Source organism: Lepisma saccharinum, chromosome 6 (assembly GCF_977018435.1).
Source record: "Lepisma saccharinum chromosome 6, izLepSacc3.1, whole genome shotgun sequence".
Taxonomy (NCBI): Eukaryota; Metazoa; Arthropoda; class Insecta; order Zygentoma; family Lepismatidae; genus Lepisma; species Lepisma saccharinum.
This window is the reverse complement of record NC_139234.1, coordinates 49,674,863-49,690,548: the sequence shown is the minus strand read 5'-3', so window position 1 is coordinate 49,690,548 and position 15,686 is coordinate 49,674,863. Positions and strand designations below refer to the sequence as shown.

The following is a 15,686-nucleotide window of genomic DNA, read 5'->3' as shown; positions in this document are numbered from 1 at the left end:
AGACAGCATCAAATGCTGAGACACAATAATACACACCCACACTCCGCTAACATGACAAAAACTGCTATCCAGGAGCTTGGCTGGGTAGTTATTCCACATCCTCCTTGCTCCCCCCAATCTTGCACCCTCTGATTGCTACCTTTTCAGCTCTTAATCCATCAATCTTCAAGGAAGCTCCTATGGTGACTAAAATTCTCTTCAAACTTGGCTTGACAATGCTTTTAACCCAGAATCAGATGATTTCTCCAGGCGTTGAATTGAAAAACTGCCCCAGCATTGGTAGACAGTCATGGACAATGTAGGAAAATATATTACTGATCAATTTAAGTATTTTGTTCATCTCAAATAAAAATACTTTTGCCACGGTGAAAAAAATGCTACGAACTTATGCTTCAACCCAATACAGCTATCTTTTTAGCCAATAAATACCAGCCGGTTTTCAACTAAACTTTGCATGGTTGTAGGAATGTCCCACTGCTACATACTAACTTTTTTTAAATTTACTTCAGTCTATTGTGGGGAGCAAGGGAGGCCAAGCTGAATGCCATGTTTATTTTTAAATTCAATTTTTTGTCTTTCTTCTTCCTTTAATACTAATTATTGGGAGGTACAATGTATAAATTTTACCTCCGCTTGAAGCTGTTTACAAAAAAAGAAAACAAATCTGATTTCATCTCTCTACGATAATTAGTTCTCAAGCTATGATTTTTTTGTACTTGAAGGCAACTTTGAAAAGCACATGCTTGATAAAGTCCCATATTCAATGAGTTTACCCTCACACGAGGTTCTGCCATATAAAGGTTAATTGCTTGCACATGCTGCTGGAAAGACATATATCGCAGCCCACCCGGAGTGCAATACATTCCGTCGAAACACACGTATCCCAGGCATCCACTAAAGGTTAAACTACACTTTTCAGCATGTTCTGGAAATCTTACGAAGAAAGTACTTTGTTCCCATACAAACACAAGCAAACATAATATTTAAATTCGTACTTTTTAAGTTTTTCATACACTGGCTGACAAGGCTAAGGTCCCAGGTTTGAATCCTAGTCCATTGACTAGATTTGCTTTTCAATATATTCTATACATTCTCTCTGTACTTCCCCCTGAATGCCTTCAATACTCAACGTCTATCCCTTTAAAGATGTAACCACAATGATTAATGTGGTATTTATGCAAGAAATTTTCCTTTCGAATTAGAATTCTGCAACAAATAAAATCATGGGCCTTCAAGAGAAAAAACATTTATTTATTCATCAAACACATTCACTGTAATAATTATTCTAAATATCCAGATCTTGAAAGATTCCATTATACCAACTTTTTTTGTCAACCCAAAACACCATTAACAGGATGGTTTATAAACATATTTTTTCTCTTTTATCTGGAATGTTAATATTACATGACAATTCAAATACATCTCAAACAAGACTTACAATAGTGGATGGATTCTTTTTTTAAGTTAAATATTTTTTTTCTGAGTGAAAGCATTTGACACAGTGAAATCACAATCATATCACGTATGAGTTTTTTCACACGAGCTCCTGGGTGATATATATATATGTGAAAATAAATCTTCTTTTACAAAGAACTGTCCATCACAACACAACCTGCACTTTACAACACAAACAAAAATACAAGAAAAACAGTTCTTGACAAGTAATTTTAGAAGCATGAGTTTTCAAAAACAAGAGTACTTATTCCTTTGAGTACAACATAAAAAATAGATTCTACAAGTGATAAAACTATGCTTCTAAGTGTTCAAACTATACAGACAATCAAAACATATATGCTTATTCACACTTCAAAAAGCAACTCAATTAGGACTAAACTGTTTCTTCTTTGGTTATTTATATTATCACTCATGAACAACAAGACCTCTCGTAACTCCTACCATGTAATATCACATAGAAAATAAAAATGATGTGGACAGGAGATTCAGTTTTTAAGGTTAAGGATAAATGTAGGTTTACTATATTAAAAAAGAAAAAAAGAGGCATTTCTACCCAAAAATTCCACCTCTGAATAAATCCTTGCACAAAAAGCCTGAGGTTCATTTTTACTACACATTAATACCCTCATGTACATATATACAATAGACTTCCTCATTTCTTTTGCAAAGGAAGTTATTTTTCACGATGGACAGCAATTGAACTAGATAAGAGCACTTCTCCATAAACAACAATTGACCAAAGGAACAAAGCTTTTCACCAGTTTAAACAGAGGTTAACACAAAACAAAACATTACTGTCATGGCAAAACAAATGTCTTTTTTATTAGCACTGCTCTGAAAAAAAAATGTCAATACAATACGAAATTCCCGTACCAAAGAGAGAACTGTCTCAGGTATGTATTACCGTCAAGTATTCAGTTTTGCACTGGACCCCCCTCCCCCCACTCCTTTCTTGGAGTTATGACTATACAACTGACACCATCCACCAGAAAACTGTCTTGCATTCTTCAGTGTAAAAAAATAGCACCAACCTCTGAGAATCAAATTTTACATCTCAAATATCAGTATCGTCTAATAGACAAATGGATGGCAACTCTAATATTTGGAGAGAGATCTCCGAAAATATCAACACAACAAAATATTGGGAAAAATTATTTTTGTAAAATCAAGAGTAAAGAAAATTATATCTTTCTCTTCGCAGAGTGTAAACTATGGGAAAAAAAAAGTCTAAAACTGATCACATGGACTTCTTGACAATTGTTCATGCAGTTTATGGGTAATACATAAATCCCCAGTAACTTCACTCATTCTGTTAAGTTATCTGATGTGAAGGGACACTAACACAACCTCAAGTACATAAGTTTACCTAATATCTGCTAGGCAAGTGCAATGCTTGACGGGCGATTCTCAATGCATATACACTCGTGTGCTCAAAAATGAAAGTGGTTAACGTGCATACCAAATTGTAACATGTACCAACTGGAGATATATATGTCAAGTTTTTTAAACAAAACTACCTTCGTTGTTAATTTTCACAACAGTTTCTCTTTTTTGACCCCAATGTACAAATGCACAGGGCATCAGCACTTGAAACATTTTACTACAACTAACCAGTGTTAGTTCCTACATGTTACCTGTAATAAGATGCACCACGAGCAATGGCACCGAATACATCATCAAATTTCCACCAGAGCAGAAGTTTGTTTCAGATGACACTATCACAAATGAAAATTAAATTTATATATCTTATTTCTCATAAAGGGAAAAAAATGAAACACATAGAAACTAAACCTCTGAACTTTGTTTAAAATCAATATACAACTTGTTTATGCTACTCCTGCTTATGTGTATAATATGGAAAATATCAGATTATTTGCTTTTCATATACCTATATGCTATGTTTAATCAAAACAAAACATTTCTACATAGTTGTACATTAAAATAACACTTTAATCTCAACTTATTTTTCTTAAACTGGTTACTTCTCTACAGCCAAATATTCTCTGTTGGTATTGCTAATATTTTTGTGGCCACATTGTGTAAAAAAACAGAAACTCTCTCAATGTGATATACATTCAACTTCATAGTCAAAAATGTCTATAGAAATATGAAAACAATTGCAACATGTGAACTTTTTAACTGAAGCTGTTGGAGTGTGTACACAAGTGGTTTTCAGTGAGCTTTTGAAACAAACTATACAAAGTAATTATTTTAAGTATTCTCATTTTGAAATTCTTTTATCACAACCTTCCTCAATGAGGTTAACTTGATAAATACAATCACACTTTATGCAATTAGATTACACAATGTATCCTAGACGAACGCTGAAAGATTTAGAAGAAACAAACTCCCCCCTACCCCTAATAGTTTCAATATATTTCCCTTCAATGAATTTTCATCTGCGTAAACAAAATTCCAACTAAGATTGAGGTTTCATTTTTTCGTATGCAAAAAGATAATTTACCAGTAGAATAGTTAACTTTACATTGTCTAGGATATTTCTTACATTTCCCCCCCTACATTTCAGATTGTACAGAGTCCAAATTCCAATTTGAAGTCCCAGCAAATACTTTTAAGTCCCCTCTACTTACAAGGTATGATAATTCCTTTCGGTTCTAGCCTTGTAGAACTTCCAAGCGACAAAACCAATCGCCATAACACCAAGGCAGAGCACGATGCCACCTATGAAAAACACATATTTAAGTAAAAGGCCATTGTAGTTCACAGGCATTAACACAAAAAAGTCTGGTGCAGGTCACATCCAGCTGCCAACAGTCACAAAAATTAATTGCTCCCATCCTAACCACATATGCATTATTAGAATTAAGCGGAACTGTCAGGTTAGGAGCACAAGGTTTAGAGTTCTTAGCAATTAGTTCTAGTGACAGCAGCTTATGTTGTCACTTCTTCTATATTGAGAAGCTGGAGAGGATGGCACAGAAAGCATTCACCCTCAACATTTCACTTACCACAGCCGATGGAGATGAGATGGGATGTGACCTGCACCAGATCCTGAACACAAACACCTCTACTGTGTTACTTACTTGAAATTTTGAAAATTTTGCACTTCCGCATTGCACCATTTAATGGTTAAATCCTATTAATTTCGAAGATCCACTGTCTTCATTCACAAAAAGGTACGGCATTTAAAGCACTTTAAACGCCGTACCCTTTTGTGAATGAAGACAGCGGATCTTCGAAATTAATAGGATATAACCATTAAATCGTGCAAAATTTTCAAAATTTCACGTAAGTAATTTTAAACCGCGTTTACTGCAACCATCATGACCTCTACTGTGGTCAAAAATAATAATCATTGAAACTTATCACTAGATTGTGGAAATTAAGTAATAAAATTAATCAGAAGAGCACAAATAAGACTCCAATAATTTTACTGGTACAATATTTGTAAAGGTAAACTAATTCAGTGCAAAATTCTGTGTCATATTTTTGTGGACATAACATATAATTCATGTACTCTTGTTTTATAACAATGTTTAAATGAACAGCATTTTCTATTATTTTACATAACTTCCTGTCACTTTTGACTAATCATGATGGGAGGATGAGTGATGATAATGAAAAAGACATTCACAAAGAACACCCATGCCCAGGCTGGGATTCAGAAGAGAGAATGGAAGGTGACTGACCACCAATGGCATATCCTCCTATGTTATCTGGTTTACTGGTAAAGCAACTCTTTACATATAAAAAGTGCCTGAAAATTTGAAGTTGTCAGACTTTGGATTTGTTTTACTTGCATGCCTGTATTGGTGTTTTATTTTTATTATATGTAATTAATATATAAATATATACAATAAATGAGAATTTTTGCGATAAACCAGGTCAGATATTCAGAAACTGCCACTGGTGACCACTGGGCCAGCATGCAAAATCTATTCAGAGCACATGGCTACACAAAATTTGGGAAGTGAAAGAACCCCTTCAGGTGCTTCACGAAATATTCTTGCTATAATTGTAGATAGACCATCTGTTATTATTGACTCAATTCAATCGCTTTCAGATGAAAATATTGCTTGAAATTTTGATTCTAGGCACGTTTTAACAAACTACAAAATTGGAAGGACATACCAATGAAACTTGGGCCATCAAATCTTCTGTTTGTACTTGGTTCCTCAGTGGGGGCTTCAGTTGACTTAGCTGTCGTGGTAGTTGTGCTGGTACTTGTTGTCTTGGTAGTAGTAGTTGGAGCCTGCGTGGTTGTAACAGAAGTAGTGGGAGGAGTAGTGTTATGCTCAGTTGTAGATGTTGCTGGTTCTGAAACAAACAAATATTTTATTAACTATCTTCTCTTTTTAATATTAAAAAAATACAATTAAATATGAATACAGGTAATAATAATAATTTTGAAATAATCAGAATAAAAATAAAGAGTAACCGATGCTTCATAAAATAATCTGATATAGGAAGCAAATGGTGTACCATATTTATAAAATGGCCAAAATTTCTAAAATAATAAGTAACTTAGTGCAAAATTCTATGACATTCATTTTCAAATACAACATTTAGACAAGAAATTGTATTTGCAATAAACAAGTACATTGTGAACAATTTTCTTTTAATTTTTATTATTGTTACTTGTAAAAATAAAACTTATCAGCAGGAAACAGTGATTGAAAAGTAGATATCAATCATATAACACGTTTTCAATACCACTACCAAGTTTTTTTTTCTGGGGGAAAAAACCTACAAATAGTATGGTAATTGCTGCCATGTGGTGCTGGGTGTTATATATCTCCCACCCATTCATACTACACACAGCAGGATATTTGTTGCTCTAGTAACACCTCAGATGCTGGAAAGCATTTAGTCAGTGGTACCAAGTTTTGAAAAACACTTGAGTGGCTGAACTCTGTTTTTTTTTGTTTTTTTTTTTAATTTTATGCAATAATATACATCATAAGCAGGATGAGGATTTGCCTTTAAATTACTTTTTGTTTCTTGGCCAGAAAATGTGGGCTTTTACATTTAAAAATGTTTATAAATTTTTGTGTCTATATTGCATTTTTCATGCTTTTTTGCATGCCGGTTTTGAGTCCTAGCAATCCTCAACCTCCTTGTAAACCCTTATCCTCCCTTATTATTGGATGGGCTCAAGCCCCACAGGCCCATATAAGTTGGCAGCACTGCACTTCGTGAGAGCAGATTACTTATCATTTTCACATCTACGGACACAAAAGATGTCCACATTGAACTTAATTAACATTAATAAAAACTTGACGAGTTACTTTGGATAATAATGTAAAGTATATTTCAATAAACCTTATAGTGGCTGAGATATTCATAAACACATAATGCATAAATATAATAGGAAGAAATCGTTTATACTTAATAATCAATATAATGTTACCAATATAACAATGTATATGTATTCATGTTAGGGGGAACAAAAAAAAACCTTTTTTGGATCCTGTGTTTGTTAAACTTGAGGTACTTTGCTAGTCCGATAGTGGGTTGGGATTCTTTGCATCGGTTAAGTGCTCTGTTGTATACCTTCGTTGATAGATCTGCCAATGTAATGCGTGCAACTCCCACTATTGCAACAACTTGAGCCTATTACATGCAGCAGACAAACAGGTTACAACAGTGCTCCTAGCGAGGAAACAACAGGAACCGGAAGTCAACCCAGTAGTGAAGCAACGAGTTCCCAAGTGGCAGAGGCCACTGAAATTAGTAGAACATTTACAGGTAAGTTTCATGGAAATAATAATGTATATATATTTTGTTTGGATTTTTTTGTTCCTTGACTTTTAATATAAGATTATTTTATACTACTGTTCACATTTTTATATCTTTCTTGTCTTTATCAAATATCTTGTATTTTATTTGTTAATGTTCTTCTTTTATATTGTGATATTTGATTTTGAGTGTAAGGTTAAATGTGCTGTACTTTAGATCTTTCCGTACACAATTACCATTTTAAATAACTAAAATATCTGTATATATTTATGGATACCTTTAGCCTGGTCACCCTACATTAAAGTGCTTTCTTCTTCTTGATTTTCTCCTGCTTTTCCAAGTTTACAATACAAAGATAAAAACCCTTGCATGACTGAAAAACATTGCCACAAGAATAAAAGCAATTTTAATAGTATTACTCAGTACAAAACCTAACACGCACTTATGAATAGAGCCAACTCACCTGTTGTTGTTGTTGCAGGTGGTGCTGATGTAGTTGGAGGTGGTGTGGTCAACTTTGGTGGTTCTTTTCCTGCAAAAATGATTTATCAATAATAACTACAAATGTAGTAACTTGTAACCTGTACAATTAATATTTTATTGTACATCCTTGGCATTAAAAAAACTTCTTGTTACGTTCTGGCAACATTCTCGTTAAAAACCACACAAAACAAATAAACAGCACAATAAAAGACTCTTGAAAAGTTGAAAAGTCTGTCCAAGCTTTCGACTTCATATCAGTCATATCATCAGGACTCGTCAAGAGACGGTAAGGCAATTGGAACTTCGGCCGAGTCTTCCTTGCCATAACTTGATCAGCCCTGATGGTGACTTGTGAATAATGGAAATCAATTCCTAAAATTCAGTGCTGCAACAATGGGAAAAATGCCTACTGTTGCACAAGATTTGAAATGATTTAATGTCCAGCAAGCATATTTACACATTATTGTGCATCATGAGGAACTGAATAGTGCATACTATTTTTATCTTGTGATGTTCGTGGCACATGTGTCATGATGGTAGGAACACAAACTTTGAATAGAAATTGTACATGCAAAAAAGCAATATGTAAAATTTACATGCAACTTTGTTCATTAAACTAAATATGCTGACCATGGCAGTCATTATTTACGTAAAGAAGAAAAGTTTTCTATACGTAAACAAAGACTGCCTTTGTCAGGATATTGCCTTTGTCAGGATATTTAGTGTCTTTCTAACATGGAAACAAAGCTTAATTGTGCTACCACAAGAAATTTAAGACTTTTATGTTTACATAAGTATTTATAATTTACACAAGTAACTTCAATTACCTGGACATTCCTGTGGTGTGTTAAATGCGGCTTGAAACTCATCTGTAGTGCCATTTGTACCGCACGATTTCACACCTGTTTCACCACTTGGGATCACAAACACACAACCATTTTTTGTGCAGTTAAGACAGTCTGAATAGTCTGAACAATTGGCCTTCGATTCTGCATACAAGGGTAAGAAAATTACCATTCACATGTAAAATAATTCAAGGTAACAATAACAAACATAGTAATATGAGTTAATAAATAATTATGCAGTAATTAACGCAAGAAATAGAGAATACAAAAAATTCAACGTCACTGGCAATGGAAAAATTTCTTACTTATTTTGTTACATCGCTTTTCTTCCTCTTTGGGATAACTGCAATGATGATGATGATGCTTTGAAACTTGTTCTGTTATATGATAACGCTCTGTAGGCAATAGTATGGAATATCATGTTGATTTTGTCGTATTGAGGACAAACTGGATTCAGCCATACACTGTTGACATCTTAAGTTACTTCACTTGCAAGCAAAATGAAATGCAATATGCTAATAATCAAACCATGTGTCCATGTTCTGCTGCAACATGTGGCAAAGCCTTCATATCCAATTATCGAGCTTTTTTGAAAAGAATGACAATGAAATTTGTAGGGAGCATGTAAAATGAGAAATTGCTGTGTGTGAAGATTTGATATTCACAAATAATCCTTTAAGATTTTGTCAATATCATTATCTAGTATTTATTTCTTGCAGTAAGAAGCTTTTCAGATTTCACCGAAATTGACGTCATTTCTGGTTCATCAGTCCGATGCATGCTGGTGAATTCTGGAAGGCACGGGGACCATCAACAAAGAAAATGGAAAATGAATGACAGCGATGCTGATTTACGAGTGCTCTGGGTGGAAATGATAAAGTTCAACACATGAGTAAAAAACTCCCATCTATTCTGCAAACTTCAATGAAAGAGCAAGTTTCATTTACCTGATGTCTTATGTGAAGTACGGGAAATGAGGGTAAAGTTCAGGAGTATCGCTCACGTAGTTTCATTTACCTTTCAAAGCAGGACATTACTGACAGTAACTCAACCATTTGTTTACATTGTGTGTGTGATGTTGCGTATGAATTTTACCATACTTCTTTTCACTTTTTTTGAACGTGTTAACTACAGGGATTCATCATTGATAGATCCAGAAAGACATCCAAAATGGGCTGAGGAAGTGAAGACTAGTTACTTAAAAGTACAACTTTTTTCATTTTTTAAAAAATATATACAGTGGCTATGAGAATATTCAACAAACTGTGGCCAAAAGTTAATTCTAAATGCTTGCTCACTACACAGAGATTGGAAGGAAGTAGAAATATCCTGGCCCCCTCCGACATGACTTTCTGTACAAAAGCAACTTCTCCACTGACCATCACTGCCCATTCAAAGGGTTATGTGGTAGCCACATGCATCTTCGAGGGTGTCTACCAGTTTAAAATTTCAAGAAATCAACATTTGGACCAATAATTTTTGCTTTTTTTTTAGAGTATAGAGAATTTACATTGTTATATCAGCATACCCCTCTACTGGAATTTGATAAAATTGAATATTTGGAAATCTAAAATTGTATTGAGTTGTGATTAAGATTTGTTCACATTGTTTCTTAAGAATAACATTCTTGAATGCATGAAGTTTTGTAAAAATATTGAAGTAATGTGATGAAGTCTGAAGCATTAATTTTTTCATGCATTTCATTAAAGTAAGTCGTTCCAACCATACCTAAGTTGGGGGGAGGGGGGGGGGGCGATTAAATAAATGTTAAGAAAAAGAAAGCAATATGTAAAATTTACATGCAACTTTGTTCATTAAACTAAATATGCTGACCATGGCAGTCCTTTTTTACGTAAAGAAGAAAAGTTTTCTTTACGTAAACAAAGACTGCCTTTGTCACGATATTTAGTCTCTCTCTAACATGGAAACAAAGCATAATTATGCTACCACAAGAAATTTAAGACTTTTATGTTTACGTAAGTATCTATAATTTACACAAGTAACTTCATTACCTGGACATTCCTGTGGTGTGTCATATGCAGCTTGAAACTCATCTGAAGTGCCATTTGCACTGCATGATTTCACACCTGTTTCACCACTTGGGACAACAAATACACAACTGTTTTTTGTGCAGGTAAGACAGTCTGAATAGTCTGAACAATTGGCCTTCAATTCTGCATACAAGAGTAAGAGAATTAGCATTCACATGTAAAATAATTCAAGGTAACAATAACAAACATAGTAATATGAGTTAATAAATATAACTTTATACATTAAGTACATTAAAAATTATGCAGTAATTAAAGCAAGAAATAGAAAACAATACAAAAAATTCAATGTCATTGGCAATGGAAAAGATTTCCTACTTATTTTGTTACATCGCTTTTCTTCCTCTTTGGGATAACTGCAATGATGATGATGATGAACGATTTAATTAATCTGATGAGCATACATGCATTATGTCCAAGTCTGGATTTGAACCGAGAATCTCTCCTGGACAGTTTGTTAGTCTACCACCTGGTGTATTCAGCCACCAAAGTATCACTTCAGCATGTTATAATCATTGAACTGGTTAAAAGATTTCATTGCACGCACACACACACACACTACTTCATGGAGCAATGGTTCACATGCACATACTTTTGCTAATTTAACTGAAATTGCTAAGTGCAAATCATATTTTATATTACTTTCATGTAATAACTCCATTGTTTCCTTTAGTGAAATCTTCATGCATACTTAAATCTTTGATAACTGAATGTGTAAGTTATCTTGAAAAAAAAATACATTATTAATAAGAACTTTGATTCTTTAAGGGGATGTCTCTTCATGAAAACCTGATGGAAGGTGCTTTCCAGAATCCAATGGTGCATCCTTTGGTGTTCAGAATTCATCAGTTTCCAGCACGTTAAACAATCATCACTTTGCACCAGACAGCAGAGCTGGTGTGGCTGATGCACGAGAATGGTGTCACCTGCTTAGAAACTTGTTCTGTTATATGATAATGCTCTGTAGGCAATAGTATGGAATATCATGTTTATTTTGTCGTATTGAGGACAAACTGGATTCAGCCATACACTGTTGACATCTTAAGTTACTTCACTTGCAAGCAAAATTAAATGCAATATGCTGATAATCAAACCATGTGTCCATGTTCTGCTGTAACACGTAGCAAAGCCTCCATATGCGCTTTTTTGCAAGGAATGACAATGAAATTTGTAGGGAGCATGTGAAATGAGAAATCGTTGTGTTTTAAGATTTGATATTCACAAAATATCCTTTAAGATTTTGTCAATATCATTGTTTTTCAAATATGCATGAACCAAAATTTGCTTTCGTACATATATTCTAGTATTATTATCTAGTATCACCCCACTCTCGACTGGATCAAGAAAGTGTGGGGCGTTAACCTCACACCACCTATACACCTTCATGGCATGGTGCTATGCACAGGGGAGCACTTTTTTTTTATCTAGTATTTATTTCTTGCAGTAAGAAACTTTCCAGATTTCACCGAAATTGACGTCATTTCTGGTTCATCAGTCTGATGCATGCTGGTGAATTCTGGAAGGCACGGGGACCATCCACAAAGAAAATGGAAAATGAATGACAGTGATGCTGATTTACGAGTGCTCTGGGTGGAAATGATAAAGTTCAACACATGAGTAAAAAACTCCCATTTAATCTGCAAACCTCAATGAAAGAACAAGTTTCATTTACCTGACGACTTATGTGAGGTAGGGGAAATAAGGTAATGTGCAGGAGTAAGAAAAAAGTCCTGTATCGCTCACGTAGTTTCATTTACCTTTCAAAGCAGGACATTGCTGACAGTAACTCAACCAATCGTTTACATTCAGTGTGATGTTGCATATGAATTTTTACCATACATCTTTTGACTTTTTTTTTAATGTGTTAACTACTGGAATACATCATTGATAGATCCGGAAAAAAACATCAAAATGTGCTTATGAAGTGAAGACTAGTTAATTAAAAGTACAGAAAAAAAAGAAAAGATAAACTTTCATTTTTTTAAAAAAATATATGCAGTGGCTATGTGAATATTCAACAAACTGTGGCCAAAGGTTAATTCTAAATGCTTGCTCACTACACAGAGATTGGAAGAAAGTAGAAATGTCCTGGCCCCCTCCCACATGACTTTCTGTACAAAAGCAACTTCTCCACTGACCATCACTGCTCATTCAAAGGGTCATGTGGTAGCCACATGCATCTTCGAGGGTGTCTACCAGTTTAAAAAGTCAAGAAATCAACAGCTGGGTCAATAATTTTTGCTATCTTTTTACAGTATAAAGAATTTACATTGTTATATCAGCATATATCTCTATTGGAATTTGATAAAATTGAATATTTGGAAATCTAAAATTGTATTGAGTTAAGATTTGTTGACATTGTTTCTTGAGAATTACATTCTTGTAATACTAATAATTCTCAAGAATTACATTCCTGAATGGATGAAGTTTTGTAAAAATATGAAAGTAATGTGGCAACTCCCCATCCAGTATGAAGTCTGAAGCATTAATTTTTACATGCATTTAATTAAAGCAAGTCTAAATCTCTTGTTAAAGTAAAGCTTCAGTTTTCATCTTAACCAGCCTTGTGGAAGGCTTTCTTTATTGAATAAAAATATATTTTCCTTAATTTCTGATACCTAAGTAGAGGGCGATTAAATAAATGGTAAGAAAAAAGAAAAAAAGGTCAAATAAAAGGAAAGAAAGGTCAAGAATTTTAGATATATCATTTTGCTAGGCACCCTGATCTTCACACCTCGTCAAGATTTGGAGGAAAATAAAGTCACTCTCTAACTTTGTCCATCGGTTTATCTACTTTATTTCAATTTGCATGCAATGAGCCTAACACAAGAAAAGAAATATACATAGGTGGATTACCTGCATTTGGACACTGATCCTCAGTGTGGATGGCATGTTCATGGTCACGTCCAGTATCGTTGGAAATGCATGTTGCATTTTTTCCTTCTTGAAGAAAGACACATTCATTCTTGGTGCAATTTGCACAGTCAGTATACTCTGAGCACTTATCATCAGGAACTGAAAATAGATCATGATTATTCTTGACAATACCTACACAGCATAACATTTTTATTCGTGTGTGCACTTGTTAATGTGTCCTAATAATGATATTTGTTCTTATATTTGTCAATACTCTGTGTGCATATGGAAGTCTTTGTACTATGTGTCAAGAAAGAAAATGCTCGGTTGATGGTGGAGTTGCAAGCAAAACTTCAAATATGAAAAATGTTAAGGTCAAATGTGTGAATGAACACACCATTCCCACTTCAAGATCTTTGAAACTAAGATATTCTCTTTTCTGGGAGTTGCGTCCCAATAATGTATTCCATAAGGATCTCCATGGGTGGCAGAAAGTAAAAAAATGTAACGATGTGGAAAAACAACTACATCTGAAAGAAAATAAGCAAGAAGAAATATGGGTCGCCAGCGATGAAACAATTAAAAAACTTACGTGATAAGTACACAAACACCTTCAAAGAAGCTGTAGGTGAGTGGTTAGTGTTATGGCTTCACATTCTGAAGGATACGAGTTTGAGCGCAGTCAAGATAATTTTTTTTTTAGTTGCTATACGGCGTACGCTTTTAGAAGGAACATGAGTTCAGCCAATATGATGCCAGCGCTCTTGCGCTGTTGTCAAACTAACTGCTAGCGGAAGGAGAACACAGAAAATTCGTTGTGTCCAATATACAACTTTTATATAGGCTATAATGAATGCATGTGATATTTGAGTACAATGAAATATATAGTGAAGAATTCTACACAGGATTATATCATATCACTGCAGCATATAAGAGAAACTCGTACCTGAAAGAAGTTTGAAGGTATTTATTATAGAGGAGCTGCAAGGTTGTCATCATCATCGCTTGTTTCTGTTGTCTGGCATGTTTCCCAGGTGATTTGAATTGGGGATCACCGATTTCTGTGGTAGATACTTTACCCTGTTTTACTTTGCTTTTCTGTCACTGTTGGCTAATTGCGAAGATTGGAATGAGTGATGATATAATGAAATTGATGAATGGACATTCATAAACATCCATGTCCAGGCCGGGATTCGAACCCGGGACCCCTGGCATCGTAGCGCAATATGCTAACCACTCCACCATGGGGGCCGGCGCGACAATATTAAATAACACTCACAGAACACACAGTCTTGCGCAACTATCGAGCATAAGGACTGTATTTCACAGCGCGCTACGCCGCCAGGGGTCCCGGGTTCGAATCCCGGCCCGGGAATAGGTGTTTGTAAGTTTATCTTAATCAATTTCATCATATCACCACCCATCCTCATCTCCACGATTAGCCAAAAGTGGCAGAAAAGCGAAGTAAAATAAATCGAATCAATCAATCAATAAGGGCTGTATTGAATCCTCTCACAACTGTTCTTCGTGGCGTACGAGTATAATTATTAATTATCTTACACCGCCGTTGTAACTAAATCGCTGAACTCAAACTGACTTAACCAACTCGCAATGTTCGTGAACGCTCACAACAATGAAGGGTCATTGCGTATATTCAGCCGAATTTGACACCCATAGCTTTACCAAGACACAACAACTCAGCGCGATCAACACGTTGGCAACGAAAAAACGCAGACGAAACACGGATGGAAAACGAAAGGGTCATTGTGTGTGTGTGTGTTTGAGAACCGATAACTCCGGCTGTAGGCGACGGATATTCATGGGACTTGGACGGGCATGTTCAAAATGTCGTGCCCCATCTTATGATTAACCTTAAAGTGGCGAGTTTTATGTAAGCTTCTTGCGCACAAGAAAAAATACAGAACACGGCGTTTAACTTGCACGCCGCAGTCTCCTAACTGTACAACGTTGCACTCCTGCCATTGGCTGCTCGCCAAGGACACGCTCTCAGTAGCCCCGCCCGATATCGCTTCTAAAAACGTGCGTCGTATAATGAGGCACCAACATGTGTGTGTTGAGTCAGTGGTTCTTTTTAATCTGTAACTACACATTCTCGAATAAATGGGATGCGGGAAGTGCATACCACATGCATTTTTAATCCATGATTTCCCCATTTCACCTGTTAATTTCGAAAAGCAACTTAGAGTTTTCCTTCTTAGCAAAGTATTTTCACACTTGTGGACCAAATATAGAGCTGTCAGATCATAACTACTTTACTATCACTATGATTTTAAATACA

General features: G+C 35.0%; 1 protein-coding gene across 2 annotated transcripts in view; it reads right to left on the bottom strand.

Annotated features, from left to right (window-relative positions):
- Positions 1–1,230: 1,230 nt before the first annotated feature.
- The window catches only part of LOC145988734 (uncharacterized), a 28,749-nt gene continuing 14,293 nt past the window's right edge, over positions 1,231–15,686 (bottom strand). Inside the window, exons 2-7 of one of the 2 annotated variants that reach the window (XM_083123853.1) lie at positions 13,388–13,546; positions 10,496–10,657; positions 8,466–8,627; positions 7,625–7,687; positions 5,548–5,736; positions 1,231–4,137 (exon numbers count right to left, since the gene is read on the bottom strand). In XM_083123853.1, coding sequence (XP_082979979.1) covers positions 4,043–4,137; positions 5,548–5,736; positions 7,625–7,687; positions 8,466–8,627; positions 10,496–10,657; positions 13,388–13,546 — 830 coding nt within the window. In that variant the 3' untranslated portion in view covers positions 1,231–4,042. Of the gene's footprint in view, positions 4,138–5,547; positions 5,737–7,618; positions 7,688–8,465; positions 8,628–10,495; positions 10,658–13,387; positions 13,547–15,686 lie in introns of both variants that reach the window. The other variant, XM_083123852.1, reaches the window with a different exon arrangement.